Source organism: Martes martes (genome assembly GCF_963455335.1).
Source record: "Martes martes genome assembly, chromosome: 4".
NCBI classification, from domain to species: Eukaryota; Metazoa; Chordata; class Mammalia; order Carnivora; family Mustelidae; genus Martes; species Martes martes.
Genome location: NC_137891.1, coordinates 112,298,869 through 112,317,175, shown reverse-complemented (window position 1 = coordinate 112,317,175; position 18,307 = coordinate 112,298,869). Strand labels below are relative to the sequence as shown.

Below are 18,307 nucleotides of genomic sequence, written 5' to 3'. Positions count from 1 at the left end.
AGTGTTTTTGGTGGGGTTTTCTGGGTAAATAGAAGTGTAATTACTGGATCATAGGGTAGTTCTATTTTTAACTTCTTGAGGTAACTCCATACTGTTTTCCATAGTAGCTGCACCAGTTTGCACTCCTACCAACAATGCAACCCACCAAAAAGTGATTCTTTTTTAAGCAAAGATGAAAAAGATGAATTTTTCCTGGTGACTTGAGGTGTTTACCTTGTCAGAGAAATGAACGCCAGCTTCTCTTAAGAAACACCTTACTGTAGGAATGCCTGGGTGGGTCATCGATTAAGCGTCTGCCTTGAGCTCAGATCATGATCCCAGGGTCCTGGGATTGAGCCCTGCGTGGAGCCAGCATTGAGCCCTGCATGGGCTCCGTGCTTAGCCGGGAGCCTGCTTCTCCTACGCCCCGTGCTTGTGCTCTTTCTCTGTCGAATAAATGAATAAATCTTAAAAAAATAAAAGTAAGACCCTGCTATACACTAGTAGAATTAGATATGAGACAGAAGCAGCAAAAGGGAGGAAGGGATTTACTTGGTAAGAGGTGGGGCTTGGGGAACATGGTCAGAAAAGACAGTTTGGAGTAGGAGACCATCAGAGTTTCATTTTAAAAGACAGACTGAGTTGAGAGCGAGGATGTTAGGGTAGGAAAGGACTGGTATTTCTCACAGAAGGAATAGAATATTCTAGGGAAGACCACAGAGGGGAATAGCAGTATGCATTTGTCTTCTAGGCAGAGGTGGAATACATCTGTTCGAGGGGAGGAGTGTCAGGATAGGAATTCAGAGAGGTAGGTAGAGCTGATCTCATTACACTAGCTTTGTGTAAGTTGCTAAGGAACTTGGAGTTTACCTTGGTGATGAAGATCTAGTGAAGAATTATTCATTTGCCTCTCATTATCTTCCCTGACAAGAATGTTTCACTTCTGTGTTCCTGCCCTCAGGTAAATAATATTCTCCTCTCTGGTGCTCAACCAGGAAGTCTCAGAGTGAATTTAAAATTTTCCTTCCTGTTAAATAACAATCTCACCATCCCCATCCAATTTGATTCCACAAAGTGCTTTCCTTCCTGTTTGCTCTGTGCTGCCTGAGTAGGTGTTTACAGTATTTCACCTAGATTATTTCAAGAGTGTCCAGACTGGTTTCTCTGCTTGATATTTCTTCCTTCAATCCATCCTACACATTGCTACTGGCACAGTCTCTTTAAATAAAAGCTGAGGTTACCACTCTTCCTCCAAACCTGGACTCCCTCCTTTTACATGCAGAATAAAATCTCACCTGGTTAACTGGGTGTTTTAGATCTTCCAAAAATTGACCTCCATGAAACATTTCAAGCTTTTGTCTCATTTAGCACCACTTCATGAACCTCCATCTAACACCGTAATTAATCATCTCGCTTTGTACCTTCTAGTGTCTGTATCTTTGCTCCTATTATATCTTTTCCTAAAGCAACTTTCTTCTATTTTTGGAGGCCTGACCCAAATCACATCAACTGCATAACAAATTACCCTCAAATTTAGTGGCTTAAGACAATGGTAAACATTTATTGTCTCCTACAAAGTTTTTATGAGTCAGGAATTTAAGAGCTTCTTGGCGGAATGTTCTGGCTCGGAATCTTCATAAGTCTACATTCATCCATGGGGATGGAAGATCTGCTTCCAAGGCTGGTAAGCAGGCTTTGGCTCTTTCTGGAATCCTTGATTCTTCTCGAGGACTGTTTGAGTGCACTTTGTGACAGCAGGCTTCCCCAAAAGCAAGCAATCCAAGAGACGGAGGTGGAAGCCACAGTGTCTTTTATGATCTGGTCTCAGAAGTTGCATACTGTCACCTTCACCACACCCTTTTGGTCACACAGACCCATCCTGATAGGAGGGAGATTATATCGGGCATGAGTACCAGAAGCAAGGATCATTGTGGACAACGTTGGAGGCTGACTAGCACAATATCTCTTCAGGAGGATTTCTGGATTCCCCAACTCTCTTGGCCCCTCTTCTCTCTGCCCTCTGTCCTGTGCATACCAAATTGCCTGATTGTTCAATGAGATTTAAAAATCAGAGGTCTTGGATATCTTCCAATAAAATAACATTTTTCTTAATTATTAACTATTTTGTGATCCTGAAAATTTGTTTTGGTTAATTATCAAAGGGCATGGAGCTGAGGAACTTTGTTCTCTAAAACCTTAAGTTGTCAGAAACTCCGTTGTTCGAACTCATGTTTGCGAGACAACATATCTTTACGGTGCAGAGGTTCAGATAAGGGGTTTGGGGGCACAATATTCTACATTAATGTTAAATTTATGTTTCCAAGGGAATAGAACCCAGAAGATGCTTCTCAACTCAGATCTGATATTAATCCCTTCACATACAGATCTGATTTGCTATGAGCCTATTAAATACTGTTTCATTTCAATTCTACCTAAACTCCTCCCTTCTTCTAATACTATAATGACCCCCATTTCTTCCTTTTTTTTTTTTGGGAGACATGCCCATAATTCCTCTGCTCTGTGGTATCCTTTCTGTAACAAGTTAATGAACTTAGCTTTGTTGGGTTACAGGTTTGTCCCTAGTGGTCTTTACCTGACGGACTTTATGAATAGCTAAAATTAATTTATTAATTTTTATTTTTTAATTTACTTAAATTTAATTAACATATAGTTTATTATTACTTTCAGAGGTAGAGTTCAGGGATTTGTCAGTCTTATATAACACCCAGTGTTCATTACATCACATGCCCCCCTTAATGTCCATCACTCAGTCACCCCATCCCCCCACCTCCCATCCATCCAGCAACCTTCCATTTGTTTCCTGAGTCTTTATGGTTTGTCTCCCTCTCTGATTTCATCTTGTTTTATATTTCCCTCTCGTTCCCTACTACTCTGTTTTGTTTCTTAAATTCCATATATGAGTGAAATCATATGATAATTTTCTTTCTCTGATTGATTTATTTTGTTTAACATAATACCCTCTAGTTCTATCCATGTCATTGCAAATGGCAAGATTTCATTTTTTTAAGGACTGAATAATATTCCATTGTATATATATATACCACATCTTTATCCATTCATTTGTCGGCAGATATCTGGGCTCTTGCATAGTTTGGCTATTGTGGATGTAGCTGCTATAAACAATGGGGTGCAGGTGTCTTTTAGAATATGTTGCCCAATTGATCATTCTTATTCTCCTCTGAACTGTAATCTATTTCCTAAATATATCTTTCCTTTAACCTTGCATGCTCTTCCTTCATTGCTATAAACTCCAAGATGACACACCTTCTCCCATAGTTCCTAACACTTTTACATTACTATGCAATTTATTAGTGAATTAGTGATTTTCTCTCTTGTCCTTCTCACGACTCTTTGCCTGGTCCATTAAGCTTTAGCTACAAAGTCATCTTCTGTCAAGCCCTAATAGAAAGTTCCAGACAGGGATACCTGGGTGGCTCAGTCAGTTAAGGATCTGCTTTCTGCTCATCTCCTTTTCAGGTCTCAGGGTCCTGGGGATCGAGCCTCACGTAGGTCTCCCTGCTCAGTGGGGAGTCTGCTTCTCCCTGTCCCTCCCCCGACTCTTGCTCTCTTTCCCTCTCTCACATTCTCCGTCCTTCTCTCTAATAATAAATACTTAAAAATAAGTTCCAGACAAAACTAAGTATTTTCTTTTTTGTGTGCTGTCACAGCACAAAAAGTGTTCATACCTCTAACGTGACACTTAACATATTTATAATTTTTTTTTCATATTTTTCCTCCTCTGCCAATCTTTGGAGATCAGGGATTGTGATCTGTTTTTATCTTTGTATCCTTGGTGCATACCAAATTGCCTAACTGTTGCAGGAGATAATGAAAATGTCTATGTGGTAAATTGAGAATTTAGAGAAGCTCCACTTTAACAAAATTTAGGCAGTTGAACACCTCTCCACACACACACACCTTGTGATTCTTGTGATCCGTATTAGGCAACTCCCAGTTCGTATTAAGTAAACACCTAGGAAACCACTGTTTTGTAGGCTACTTTAACATGAGTGTGTATTATGCAAGGTTTTATGTACTTAGTTTCCGACGGATACTCCTTCCTCTGGTTTCAACAACTGAAGATAGGGATTCACTAAGTTACTGTACCTATGCCAGTCTAAACGCTAGGGATAGTGATTTCCGTAGCATAGGGCCAGCCAGAAGAATGCTGTAATCTGTAATGCCCTTCTGATTCTGGGAGTAAGGCCAGCATGCACACAATGCATGATTGTTATTCCTGAATGTCCCTTTGCAGAGAGCAGTGTTTCTCAAACTTTCTGTTTGATCAGAGCCACATTAAAGAAATACACTCTAAATCACTGCTAGGGACACATGGCTACAAGACTGCAATAAAAATTTCTCAGAAGAACTTGTTTACACGTGACACACTCTGCGTGTTCTATTGTCTTCCTACCGATCACACACACACACACACACACACACACACACACACACACACAGGAGTGGTGGTCTCAATCTACCACACTCACTCCACAATCCTCTAGAGGTTAGAACCCGTGGTTTAGGGAAAAAACCTGGCTTGGAAAAAGGTTTTCGTTTTGTACAGTCATTCTTCCCACATTTCCCTACACCTCTTCGGAGTTTCCGACAGGTGTTTTCTTTTAAATAATCACTGTGCCCTCAGTTTTGTATAAATGCTCTATGACGGGGCCATTCCCCTTCTTCCTGCGCTCCTTTAAGAGGGTGGTAACGGCCCTTCACGGTGCGGGGGAGGGAGGTAGGCGGAGTGGCACGTCCCACTATGCCCCCCGCGCTGGGTAGGCCTGCTCTTCCAGTTCTTGTGAAAGCTTGGATGGGTATGTGCGCACAAAGGTGGGAGTAGGGGTGAGGCAGGGACAGCAACGAGGCCCGGAAGAACCAGTGAGCGCCTGAGAAAAAATCAGCAGCGTCTCCGCGCGGGCAATCCGGGTGACCCTGCGGGGGTCCACGCGTGCGCAGAGAGCGTCCCAGAACTGTTCCGGCCTCCGTGGCGCTCGCGCGCGCTCCCGCCGAGCTGAAGTCCTTGGTGGGCTACGGCGCGCGGACGACGCGGCGGCGCGCTCCAGGGGGCGGTCCTGCGCTGCCGGCACCGCCCTCCCTCCGCTCGCTCTTCTCCTCCCAGTCTCCCCCGCGCTTCCTGCATTAAGGGTAGCCGACGCCGCCGCGGCCACATTCCCGGCTTGCTCGCTCAGGTGATTCCATGGCGGCCTTCAGCAAGTACTTGACGGCGCGGAACTCCACGCTGGCCGGGGCCGCGCTTCTGCTGCTCTGCCTGCTCCACAAGAGGCGCCGCGCCCTCGGCCTGCACGGGTAAGAAGGCCCTCGACCGCGCTGCCTTCGCGGGCCCGAGCGGGCGCTCCCGACGCGCTCTCCTTTCTAGCCTGGCGCCCGGCGGACCCGTCCCTTGGCCCGGAGGGGTCAAGCGTAGAGAGGGCGGGCCATGGCTGCTGCCAGGCTCTAACGTCAAGGTGTCTGATTTTCTCGCGCAGTCATCCCCAGTGTTCCCTGCTTCCAGCATTCTGCTCCCGGGAATGTCTGTCTCCGCCACACCCGCTAGAAAACCTGTACCTCCTGCCCCCAGGCCTCATCCCTAGTGCTCCCTACGCCCTACTCTGACTCCGGGAGCGTGAATCTTTCCCCTGCGCCCGCTAGCAGCCCTGAGCTTCAGCCCCGAGGCTGTCGCCTCCAGCCCGCCTCCTGTATCAACTTTCTGGGTGCGTTCTAGTTTTGTCATCTCATCTCCTGAAAGACCGTGGGTTTGCTTTGTGGATGTGTATTTGTGATTTGAGGCTGAGGTTTGGACTCTCCAGGATGGAGACTGTTGTCTCAGTCACTTGGATGGGGTTTGGCACGATTGCCTAGTAGTTGCTGTTCTAAGTTGTGAGGATGGTACATGTGAACTGCCCTGGGTCTGTTGGGTAAGATTGCTTTCTAAGGTGGTGTTCCGTGGGAGCTGGTCATTTCACCCCGAAAGGCTGAATTTGGAAGGCAAAATTCCCTCCCCTGGCTGTTCAGGTGGAAGGTTAAAGTGTGATTTAGCTGAGGATCAAGATCCTTTTTTTTTTTTTTTTTTAAAGATTTTATTTATTTTTTCAACAGAGAGAAATCACAAGTAGGCAGAGAGGAAGACAGACAGAGAGAGAGAGAGAGAGAGGAGGAAGCAGGCTCCCCGCCAAGGAGAGAGCCCGATGCGGGGCTTGATCCCAGGACCCTGGGATCATGACCTGAGCCGAAGGCAGAGGCTTTAACCCTCTGAGCCACCCAGGGGCCCCAAGATCCTTTTTGGTTATACTCCACTTCTTCCTCCTCGAGAGAATCTTAATGTTTAGCTTTTGGGCGATTATAAGATTAGAGGAAGGAAAAGAGAGAATTGAGTTACTGTTGTGGGATTACAGACATAATATTTTATTCTCTGGGAGACACTTGGTTTCAGCAAGCGAATGAGGAAAGGTTCCTTCCCTAGCATTCTTGCCAGTCATTGGATAATTCCATGTTAAATCTTGGCATACTGCTTTCATGTATTTTATTTCATTCATCTGTCTGGGCAGGTACTGTTGCCTGTTGTTTTTGTTTTGCTTGAAATATCTGACTAGTAGTAGACTTTGGACTAAATCACTAACAAGCAGACTCTCATCCATGAAATTCTTACTAACCTCCTGTCTTCCTTACCTTACTAAGGTCTGAAGTGGTGGTCTTTCTCTTCCTTTCTCAATTCGATTAAGAGTTGAAAATTATTTACATCTTTGTCTAGACAATACAGTGCCAATCCACTTTTCTTCTATTCAGTTAGCTTTTTAAATGATTTCTTCTGGAAAACATAGAGGTTTTTGTTTTTGTTTTTTGTTTTTTTCTGTTGTGTGCTTTCTGAGCTCCGGGTTGCAAATGGAAGTTATTTGTTATCTGGGAATATGTCAGAAAATGTCAAATGCTGTAAGATAACTTTGTATTACCTTTTATTAGAGAAATGTTTCAGTGCATAGAACAGGTGTTTTAGTATGAGGTAGGGAATTTGAGGACAGCTCTAACAACTGTGGTTTACTTTGTTTTATCAGAGTATTACATGTATAATAGGAATATAGAAAAGTACACATTAAGTGTAGCGCTTGAAGAATTTTTACAGATAGAACTCACCCATGTAATCAGCACTCAGATCTGCACCGGTATAAGAACATTATCAGCATCCCAGAAACGCTTCATTTCGGTTCCAGTCACAGTTTAGATAGCTAGTGATTTATAAGGCTGTAGATTATTGTAAGGAAAGTTTTAAATATCATCTCCTGGGGAATAGCAAAACAGTGTAATAGAAACTGTCTTACTAAATTTTAGGTGTTTTTTTCATTTACATTTTATTGTAAAATGCTTTGGAAATCTTTTTGAGAAACTTAGTACTTTTTGAGGGATTAAGTTAGACAACAACTAATTTACTGAACAAAAGATTGTTAACCTTTTGCATTGGCATGAATAAGGAAGATCTTTATTTTCCACATTAAATATTTTGTGGGAGGAGAATGCAAATTAAGAGTAGATAAGCATGTAGGAGGGTAAATAGGGTGGCTGGGTTATGGACATTGGGGAGGGTATGTGCTATGGTGAGTGCTGTGAAGTGTGTAAGCCTGATGATTCATAGACCTGTACCCCTGGGGCAAATAATGCATTATATGTTAATAAAAATTTTTAAAAAAGAAAAGAGTAGATAAGCACAAAGTTTAAATTACTGAGATAAAATAATTGAATTATTTTAAAACATTCAAGAGTGGTGTTGAGTCTATTTTTGTAGTTGTTGTATTTCCAGAAACTTTTGGACATATTTCAAATGCTATCTTAGGCGCACAGTTTGAAGATTAGGAGATTAGAAAATTCTGACTTTATATTTTATTGGCTTTTTGGGTATCATTTGTAACAGGGCTAATTAATTTTCCTATCTGATGCTTAATTAAGGAACCTATGGCTGCTTGGCCTTTTTTCATCTATGCTATTAACAATATGTTTGTCTTAGAAGATAGTCCTTAGAATCAACTAGGTAATTCTAGAGCTAGTAAAACCACTTTAAAAGTTATAATGTCACATTATACTGAACATTAGGAGAATAATTAATTTAACTTTCTGAGTTATTTTTTAGTTTTATTAATGCGTTTTTTTCAAAGTAAGCAGAATAATATTATGAACGATCTATATGTTTTACTGAAGAAATATCATCAACATTTTGCCATTCATGTTTCATCTATAACCCCTTGCTCCTACCCCTTATTTTTTAGGTTTTTAGGTAAATTTATATATATTAAACAGTATAAATCTTGGTTATACATTTTTTAAGTAAATGCAATACAACAGTGTAACACACTCCTATCATAAATTAGAATATTTTCATCTTCCTAGAAAGTTGCCCTGAGTTCATTTCCCATTACCGTATACTATTCCCCCTCATTTGAAAATCACACATTTTATTTTATTATTTATGGGGAATAGTGGAATCTGTACTCATGGATAAAGGAGACCATATATTCAGTTCAAAGGAAGTATCTGTTTTAAAATGTTGTATTACTGCCCTAGGTGCTGTGGGGTGGATTGGTGTGTGTGTATGTGTGTATTACACATACAGTCAAAAAATATATATGACATCTTTTCATAGGGAGCTTACATTCTTGTTAGGGAGGAGAAATTTAAATACAAATTAGTTAAAATTGTAAGGTGGTGACAGAATTCAGTGTACAGACAGACATGCCTTAGATGTTCTGAGAAAGGAGAGATTAATGTGTTAGGGAAGAGTTCGGAAAGGCTTTATGAAGAATATGAGCTAAGCCTAGGAAAGGAGTAGGAGTGGATAACTGCAGATAAATTAAATGTTAATAGCAACTTTATCAGATTTTTGTTGCATTTTGTGGTAGGAGGAAGTTTTGTGGTACCCTTTCAGCCCATCTTTCACTGCCACAGAGCTGTTTTTAAGAAACACAATTATAGGAGAGCCTGGGTGGCTCAGTGAGTTAAAGCCTCTGCCTTCAGCTCAGGTCATGATCTCAGGGTCCTGGGATCGAGCCCCACATCGGGCTCTCTGCTCAGCGGGGAGCCTGCTTCCCCCTCTCTCTGCCTGCCTTTCTGCCCACTTGTGATCTCTGTCAAATAAATAAAATCTTAAAAAAAAAAAGGAAACACAATTTTAATCTTGTTATTCCTTCATTAGAGTCTTTTGGTTATTCTAAAACACAAAATTCTTAGCACGAGAAAATCGTGTTCGTGATCTGGTCCTTTACTACTTCCTATACTCATCCAGCATTGTGGAGTAACAGTCTCTTGAGTATGACAGGCTTTGCTCAGCCTTTGCAGTCTGATTGTAATCACTGTCACCCCCAACACTTTTCCCCACCTTTTGGTGTTTATTTTCTTTCAAAACAGTCCATTTAACACTTTCTCTTAGGTGTTTTCTGTCTTTTCCTGATTTCCAAACTGATGTTGTTGTCCTTTGCTCTCATGATACGCTAAGCATTTCTCTACTAGTTAGTACTCTGTATTGTACTCATTTATTTTCCTGTCTTCTGCCTTTATCAGAGTGAGTTTCTTGAGGTCATGTACTGCCTCAAGTATAAATTCCTAGTTTGCACATGTCGCAGGATAGACACTAAGTGTTGTATGAGGTGAACAAATTATGTAAGATAGTTGAATAACTTTTTTTTTTTTAGTTGAAGAACTTTTAAGGTTAAGGGTAATTGTCTGGCAGTTCTGGATGTAGGACCAGTACAAACATGAGTTGAGGCTTTAGGTAATAGAGGCGATAGTTGTATATCTGAGAGTATGTCACATGGGCGAGGTAGTAGGAAATTATGGGCCAGTTTTAGAGGGCTGACAAAGAGACCAGGCTGCTCTGCTGTAGTATTTTATAATCTTAAACCAAACACGAAGAACAAAAACAGAACAAAGCAGTTTCTTTCCTTTCCCATGAGCTTGTCAAGTTCAGATTTCTCATCCTGGATTTCAGAGCCTTCCCTCACCTGGTCTCGCCTTACCTGGCTGATCTTATATGCCTTTGCCTGCCAATCAGTATGCTCTGTTCCAAACAGAGCAGTTTTGCACTGTTCTCTGAACAGGCCACATTCATTCCAGGCTTTGGAGCTTTATGCATATTAACCAAACCTGGAATCTCTCTCCTTATATTATCTGTTCTTCAGCTCTTGTCCTTTAAGGGTTAGGTGACCATCATCCATTCCATGAAGTATCATTTAACAACTCTGGATGATCTAAATAATGATCCTTTTTAACTTTCTGAAGCATGAATTTAGGTACCTTATTTATTTTATTTTATTTATTTATTTATTTATTTTTTTTTTGATCAAAACATTTTATTGAGGGGCCTGGGCAAAAGGTCTGTGGGCTGGTAGGACAGTGAGATTTGATGTCCTTAGCCTGGCTGGGATCTCTCCAGCTTCACAGTTGTCAAAAGCTTAGGTGCCTTTCTTGTTTTATCTATTAATTCCTTGACTGGGTGTGATCTAGTTTTTAGCTGTGAGGGTGTAGCCAAGTCCCCCAGCTTATGGAGTGATCCTTTATCCATTTCAAAGCCCACTCTGTAGATGGTGGGAACACAGTTTTCTCCTCCAAATATTTCTGAGGCGTTTCAGGGAGCTTGTATTTTTCTTAGTTATACCTTATTTAACATTTTTTTTTTTGCCTCTGCTCTGTTTCATTTTATTTATTTTTAAAATTTTAATATATATATTTTTTAATTTTTTCAGTTTATTGTTTTAAAAGATTTTATTTGTAAATAATCTCTATACCCAGTGCGGGGCTTGGACTCATGACCTAGACATCAAGAGTTATATACTCTTCTAATTTAGCCAGCTAGGGGTTCCTAATATAAATATATATTTTAAATTGAAATATAGTTGACATACACTGTTATATTAGTCGCAGGTGTATAACACAGTGATTCTTTAAGTTTATTAGTTATGCTATACTCATCACAAGGGTAGCTACCATACAAATGTTATTATAGTACCATTGACTGTATTTCCCATGCTGTGCCTTTTATCTGTGACTTATTCATTCTATAACTGGAAACCTGTACTTTCCACTCCCCTTCACCCATTTTGCCCAGCTCCTTTCCCTCTTTTGACCATCAGTTCTTTTTATGTATGAGTCTGTTTCTGCTTTTTGTTAATTTGTATTTTTTTGGATTCCACATATAAGTGAAATCATATGGTTTGTCTTTCTCTGATTTATTTCACTTAGCATACTGTCATCTGGGTCCATCCATGTTGTTTCAGATGGCAAGATCTCTTTTTTATGGCTGAGTAATATTCTATTGTGTATGTGTGTGTGTGTGTGTGTATACATCACATCTTTATCCATTCATCTATTAGTTTGTGGCTGTATCTTCGCTATTGTAAATAATCCTGTAATAAACATAAGGGTGCATATATCTTTTTGAATTAGTGTTTTTGTTTTCTTTGGGTTAATACCCAGTAGTGGAATTACTGGATCACATAGTACTTCTTTTTTTAATTTTTTTGAGGAACCTCCATACTGTTTTCCACAGTGGCTGTACCAGTTTACATTCCTACCAATAGTACGTGAGGGTTCCCTTTTCTCCACATCCATGCCAACACTTGTTGTTTCCTGTCTTTTTGGTACTAGCCATTCTGACAGGTATAGGATGGTATCTTGTGGCTTTTATTTGCTTTTCCCTGATGATTAGTGATGTTGATCATCTTTTCATGTGTCTATTGGCCATCTGTATGTCTTTGGAAAAATGTCTATTTAGGTCCTCTGCTCATTTTTTTTTTTTTAAGATTTTATTTATTTATTTGGCAGGCAGAGATCACAAGTAGGCAGAGAGGTGGGCAGAGAGAGAGAGAGAGGAAGGGAAGCAGACTCCCTGCTGAGCAGAGAGCCCGATGCGGGGCTCGATCCCAGGACCCCGGGATCATGACCTGAGCCGAAGGCAGAGGCTTTAACCCACTGAGCCACCCAGGCGCCCCCTTCTGCTCATTTTTAATTGGAGTATTTGTGGGTTTTTTGGTGTTGAGTTGTAGAAGTTTTTTTTTTTTTTAATATTTTGGATATTGGCCTCTTATTAGATATATCATTTGTAAATATCTTCTCCCATTCAGTAGGTTGCCTTTTTGTTTTATTGATAGTTTCTTTCCCTGTGCAAAAGTGTTTGCTTTATTTTAGATCCTACTTATATCTTGTCTCTTGAGCCTATCTTTTTGGTATCTGCCTTGATTCCTGTAAATTATCAGGCGCAAAGCAGGTAATTGTAGTAGAATTTTATCGAAAATTTGGGAATGGTGGCAGCAATTATATCTCAACAAAGTGAACAGCTTAAAATGGATACATTCTTTTATTTATAAGTTCCTTTGACATTTCCACTGTTGGCAGTTTGTTGACTATTTTTCACTGACCCTCAGCCCTCTGATCTTTTCTGTACCTCTTGAATGTTCTCGTATCTCTAGCTTTTATTCCCTGTACTCTCTCTCTACTAACTTTACAGCTTTCCTGCATACTTCAAATTCAGCTTTCCTTCCTGAGATCTGCTACTTTTGAATCAGGCTGTAGGAGAGGCTGGCTTCCCTTTGCTTAGTTTCACAGGCCCACTGAATGTTTTGCAAAGTCCAAGCATGAGTCAGGTGAGAGGCTAGAGATGCAGGAGACCCTTGGGAGAAACCATGAGTGGACCTTATAGACCCCATTTGGATCTCAGAATAAAGAGAATGGTTAAGCAAAAGGCCTCAGAGAATTTGCCAGGAAAAGCATCTGTGTGCTGAAACCAGCTGATTCAGGTCAGATCCAGAAGCAGTGTTCTCAGAACTCTGTAGCTGTCTGTGGTCTGCTGGGCGGGAACTGGGTACAGACTGTTTAATTAATTATACTTCTCTGTTTTTGGCACAATAACATCTTTCCCGGCTTTTCCTTATCATGAGCAAATGCGGTATTTATTTTACATATTTATCTTGCTTATTGTATGTCTCTGCTGCTAGGATGTAAGTTCCATGATGACAGGAATTTTTGTCTGTTTTGTTCATTGTTATAGTCCTAGTGGCTAGAACTGTGGCTGGCATGTAGTTGGCTCTCAAAAAAAGTTTGTTGACTGACTCTCACTCTGAGATGCTCCTTTCTTAGGGCTGTGGTTACTGTTACTTTATTTTATTTTATTTTATTTTTTTAAAGATTTTATTTATTTATTTGACAGACAGAGATCACAAGTAGGCAGAGAGGCAGGCAGAGAGAGAGGAGGAAGCAGGCTCCCCGCTGAGCAGAGAGCCCGATGTGGGGCTCCATCCCAGGACCCTGGGATCATGACCTGAGCCGAAGGCAGAGGCTTTAACCCACTGAGCCACCCAGGCACCCCTGTGGTTACTGTTATTTTAAATGACAAATTTTTCTTGTTACAAATGTTAATGTCTCCTTAAGGATATTATGAGCTGTTTAGGAGCTGGGCCCCTTATATATGCATGGGTAAAACAAGTCTTAGAAATTTATAAAAATGGTATCATTATTGTTTTATAACCTTTTCACAGTTAACAATACAGTGGAAAAAATAAAAATAATTTTAAAAATTAAATTATCCATAATGTCATCACTATAACATACATATTATTTTATTTTTGTTACCTCTTATTTCTCATTTATATGCATGCATTTTTACATAATTATAATGTACTTGTTTTGCTATTTTCATTTAATGTGTAGACATCTTCCCTATGTTTCTACGTGGACTTCATAACTATACATTTTTCTTTAAAGATTTTATTTATTTGCCAGAGAAAGAGAGAGAGAAAGAGAGCCCTTGCACGCAAGGGGGAGGGGCAGAGGGAAAGGCAGAAGCAGACTCCTGGTTGAGCAGGGAGCTGCGTGTGCTACTTTGTTGGATCCCAGGACTCCTGCACGGAAAGCAGATGCTCAATCCACTGAGCCACCTAGGTGCCCCTGTAATTGTACTTTAAAGAAATACATAAATACTTCTTTGTGTGACTATTTTATTTTATTGTGTGACTATTTTATTTATTTTTGTGTGACTATTTTATTTATTTTATTTAATTTATTTTGGGCATCTAGATTTCTTCTGTAATTTTTCTAGATAATGCTAAATTTTTTTTGCTGGTGAACTTTTCTGTCTCTGCTGAATTATTTCCTTGGAATAGATTGCCAGAAATGGGGTTATAGAATGAAAGCTAATGACCTTTCCTTAGTGTTTATGGAAAAGGTGTGAACATTGTAGAGCTACACAAATTACACCTGTTACTTCTCAAGAGTTGTGCCGTAGAATACTCTGAAATGAGTGCAAATTTAATTCTCTCATCAATAAAGGGTGAATTTTTTTTTTTTACTACTTTAAAGGTGTAAAATAATGTCATGACATTTTAATTTGCAGGAATGCACATTTTTACAATCAGCAACTTGATCTTTGTTATGGAGGTGGTTTGGCATACTATAAAACATGGTTGGTCTTTGGAGTTAGATATGGGTTCAAAAAAATTTTTTTTTTTAAGATTTTATGTGTTTATTTGACAGAGAGAGATCACAAGTACGCATAGAGATAGGCGGCGGGGGGGTGGGGGGGTGGCGGGGCAGCAGGCTCCCTGCTGAGCAGAGAGCCTGATGTGGGTTTTGATCCCAAGACCCTGAGATTATGACCTGAGCTGAAGGCAGAGGCTTAACCCACTGAGCCACCCAGGTGCCCATGGGTTCAAATTTCTATGTAGCTATTTGCTAGATCTGTGACCTTGTACAAAGTTTACTCAGCCTCTGAGCCTCAGTATTGTCGCCAGCAAAACAGGGATAATAGTATTTACTTAACTCAGTGGTCCTGAGGATTAAATCAGAAATTGTCTTAACCCAGTAGTCACTGGAACAAAGCTCAATAAATAGAAGATAGCTTTAGTTCCTTGTGCTTGCTGAAAGGAAATCTAAAATGACAGCCAAACATGCCACTATTAGGTTCTCAAAAACCATTAAGCCTTCCTAAAAATTTCCTCAAATGTGCCCATGAAATTCTCCCTAAAGAAACCTTTTTTGGAGCTGGAAAATATTTACTTTCACGTGACATGGCTTCAGGGCCTCTGTGTTCTTTCATTTGCTGCTTCCTGAATGATATTCTTTATTTCTCCACCTCTTAAAGAAGTCCAAAACTAAATTTATTATTCTAAGTGTGGTCTGACTGACAAACAGTAGAATGGCTTATTACTTGCTTTGTAGATCCTAAGCTTTTTAAAAAATAGATGAGGTTACATGTATTATTTTTGTGACCATCTATACTCTTCACTTGGATTTAGCTTACACAGTTGTTTCTCCTTCATTTGCCCTCCTCAACTTCTTGTGTTTGACTTTTTAACCCACTGAGCCACCCAGGCGCCCCTCTTGTGTTTGACTTTTTAAAAAAATTAAATTTGGGTGCACATATTTAGACTTATCTTTGGATGTATTACTTGCTCTAAATTTTTTTTTTTATCCTGTATGTTTAATTAGTATTCCTTCTCTGTATTTTCCCAGTAAATTTAAGTTATTGGACAGGGCCAAGTATAGAACATGTGTTTACACATAACTCTGTAACCTTTCTATTATTTGATACCCTTGGGGTGTTGTTATTTCTCATCTTCAAACTTACCTAACACTTTTTTACACCTTTCCTTCTGGTAATGACCTGGCATTCTGACCATAGGACTAGGCATCAAATCCATATTGGGCCAGTGGGAGTCCTCCTTTGAGATGTTTCTGCTGGAGCTGGTAAGGAAGGGTCTTTCTTTTTCTTTTCTTTTTTTTTTTTCCCCAAGATTTATTTATTTATTTGACAGAGAGAGAGAGAGCATGCACAAGGAGGGGGAGCAGCAGAGGGAGAAAGAGAAGCAGACCCCCTGCTGAGAATGGAGCCCAACACGGGGCTCAATCCCAGGACCCTGGGACCGTGACCTGAGCCAAAGGCAGATGCTTAATGGACAGAGCCACCCAGGCAACCTTGGGAAGAGTCTTTCTTTTCTGGTCATGGAGCAGTGAAGATGAGACACTAGAGCTGTATGTGGCATCTGTTTCTTTTGTATGGAAAAGGTGGAGAACTGATTTAGTCCATCATCAAATGCTTTGTAGCATAATAAACTAAGTTTATAGAATTTTCATGATCCCTTCAGAAAAGAAAATGAATTTGGTCCAACATAACTTTTTGGTGAACTTGTGCTTGTTCATAGAATTTACAGCTTCTTCCAAGTACTGATGCCATATTGTCCATTTGCATAAATAAGTTGTAATTTTTTTCCTAGGATCAACATCAGTCTCATCCATGACCTGATGAATAGTGTCACCTTCTAATCTGTTATAGTAAAATACAAACTGGAATTATGAAGAAGAATGATACTCTCTTTGCAGTTTTCTTTACAATTATATATGCCAAATTAAATTTTATAAAAATGGGTATTGTATTTCTTTATTGTTCTTTCTTTTGGAATGATTTGTATGGAATGTCAGAGTTGTTTAAGAATGCCATTTGTAGTTCTTTTTTTAAGATTTTATACATTTGAGAGAGAGAGTGAGTGAGAGTGCACAGAAGTAGGGGGAGGAGCAGAGGAAGAGGGAGAAGCAGACTCCACACTGAACAGGGAGTCAGACCCAGCTGGGGCTGTGTCCTGAGACTCTGGGATCATGATCTGAGCTGAAGGCAGATGCTTAACTGACTGAGCCACCTAGGCACATAAGCATTTATAGTTATTTCTACAAAAAACTTTGTATCAGGCTCTTGCTTATGGACATGGCTCTCATTGTGCATTCTTTTTATGGAAAAAAAACACTTGTTTTAGGCATCTCTGCCAATGATATCGCCATCTATAAATGTAAGGATAAAATACTTTTCATAGCTGATGGTTATGCTCTTCAGTGGGAGTTATTGTACATATTAAGAGAGTTTGAAGCCTTGAGTGTGCTTAAAAAGTGTTTTTTCAAAAACACACCTTTGTAATTCTTTTGCTAAATTAGCAGGCCTGAATGAATGTAATTAAATTAATGAAGTACAGAATTGAAAATAAACTTATCAAAGCATATTCAGCTAATTTGATTGTTGTTATCTGGGGAGGCTTCCCATTTGAGCCTGACTTTAAAAGATTTGTAGTATTTTGCTAAGGGGTAGAAGGCGTTTTAGGTAGGGAAAACAGCTTGAGCAAAGGCATGGAGTTAATGGAGTTACGATTTGAGAAGGGACTCCAAGGACATGTAGCTGGAAGTTTTACTATGAACTATTTATTGAGCACTTACCATATTTTAAGCATTACTGTAAGTATTTTATATTTATTCTTCACAAACAGTCTTTTGGGAAAGTTGTTTTATTATTTTCATTTTACCAGTGAGGAATCAGAAGGGTAAAAATGGTACCTGCTTATGAGAGTTTTTAAGTTTGTTTCAATTAGCCATGTGGAAGGTAGAAGACGGAATAAAGTATTTTTATCAAATCCTTCAGATGGGCTTAAATTCAAAAAACAGTCACCAATCATTCAGGGGTTAAGAAAAAGTTTTATGTTAAACACAAAGTTAATTTTTAAAATTTTGTGGTAATATGTTATTAAAATGTTAGAGTCATGGTGAAATATTCTAAGATTTTAAATACCTTTTTATTATATATTATACCACAACTGAAAGAAATTACATAAAAACATATGTAACCTAATGACTTTTTTAGTTTTTAAGATAAACACCCTTGTAACTACTACACAGGTCAAAAAATAAATCTTTGCCCGCCACGCCACAAGTCTTCCATGTTCCCCTTTCCAATCAGAGCCCATCCCTCTTCCTTGCTATTAACTGCTATCTTGACTTCTATAGTATTTGCATCTCTACATTTCTTTCTAATTTTATTGCCCAAATGTGCATTCTTAAGCAGTATAATTTAGATGTGTGTTTTCTTATTTGTTTCTCTTAATTTGCACGTCCTGCTGCCATTCGTCTTTCCCCTTTCTTTCTTACTGTTTGTTGAAGCAGTCAACTATTTTGACCCATACAGATTCTGCCATCTAGGTTATGCTGATTGCATACTTTTTCTTCATTCTCTGTATTTCCTGTAAATTAGTAGTTGGATCTAAAAGCTTGATCAAAGCTTAGATTTTGTTTTTTATGTTTTTGGAAAAGAATGCTTCCTAGGTGTTGATGTGGTGTATTCTATGAAGACGTATGTAGTGTCTGGTTGTTTCTCTTTTTGTGATTTTTAGCAGCCACTGTTGCTGAATGCATAAATCAGTGAATTTTTATTTATTAGAGCTTACAAAATGGTGGTATTTGAATTCGTTATTCTTCCTTTATAAGGTGGAATGCTTCCATAAAAAGGAACTTCCCTTCATCT

The 18,307-nt window shown here is 39.5% G+C and overlaps 1 protein-coding gene across 1 annotated transcript in view; it reads left to right on the top strand.

Annotated features, from left to right (window-relative positions):
- The first annotated feature begins 4,788 nt into the window (after window positions 1-4,788).
- ABCD3 (ATP binding cassette subfamily D member 3) overlaps window positions 4,789-18,307 on the top strand; it is a 78,056-nt gene continuing 64,537 nt past the window's right edge. Inside the window, exon 1 of the mRNA XM_080800901.1 lies at window positions 4,789-5,310. Within this exon, the coding sequence (XP_080657027.1) occupies window positions 5,201-5,310 (110 nt within the window). The 5' untranslated portion in view covers window positions 4,789-5,200. The remainder of the gene's footprint in view (window positions 5,311-18,307) is intronic.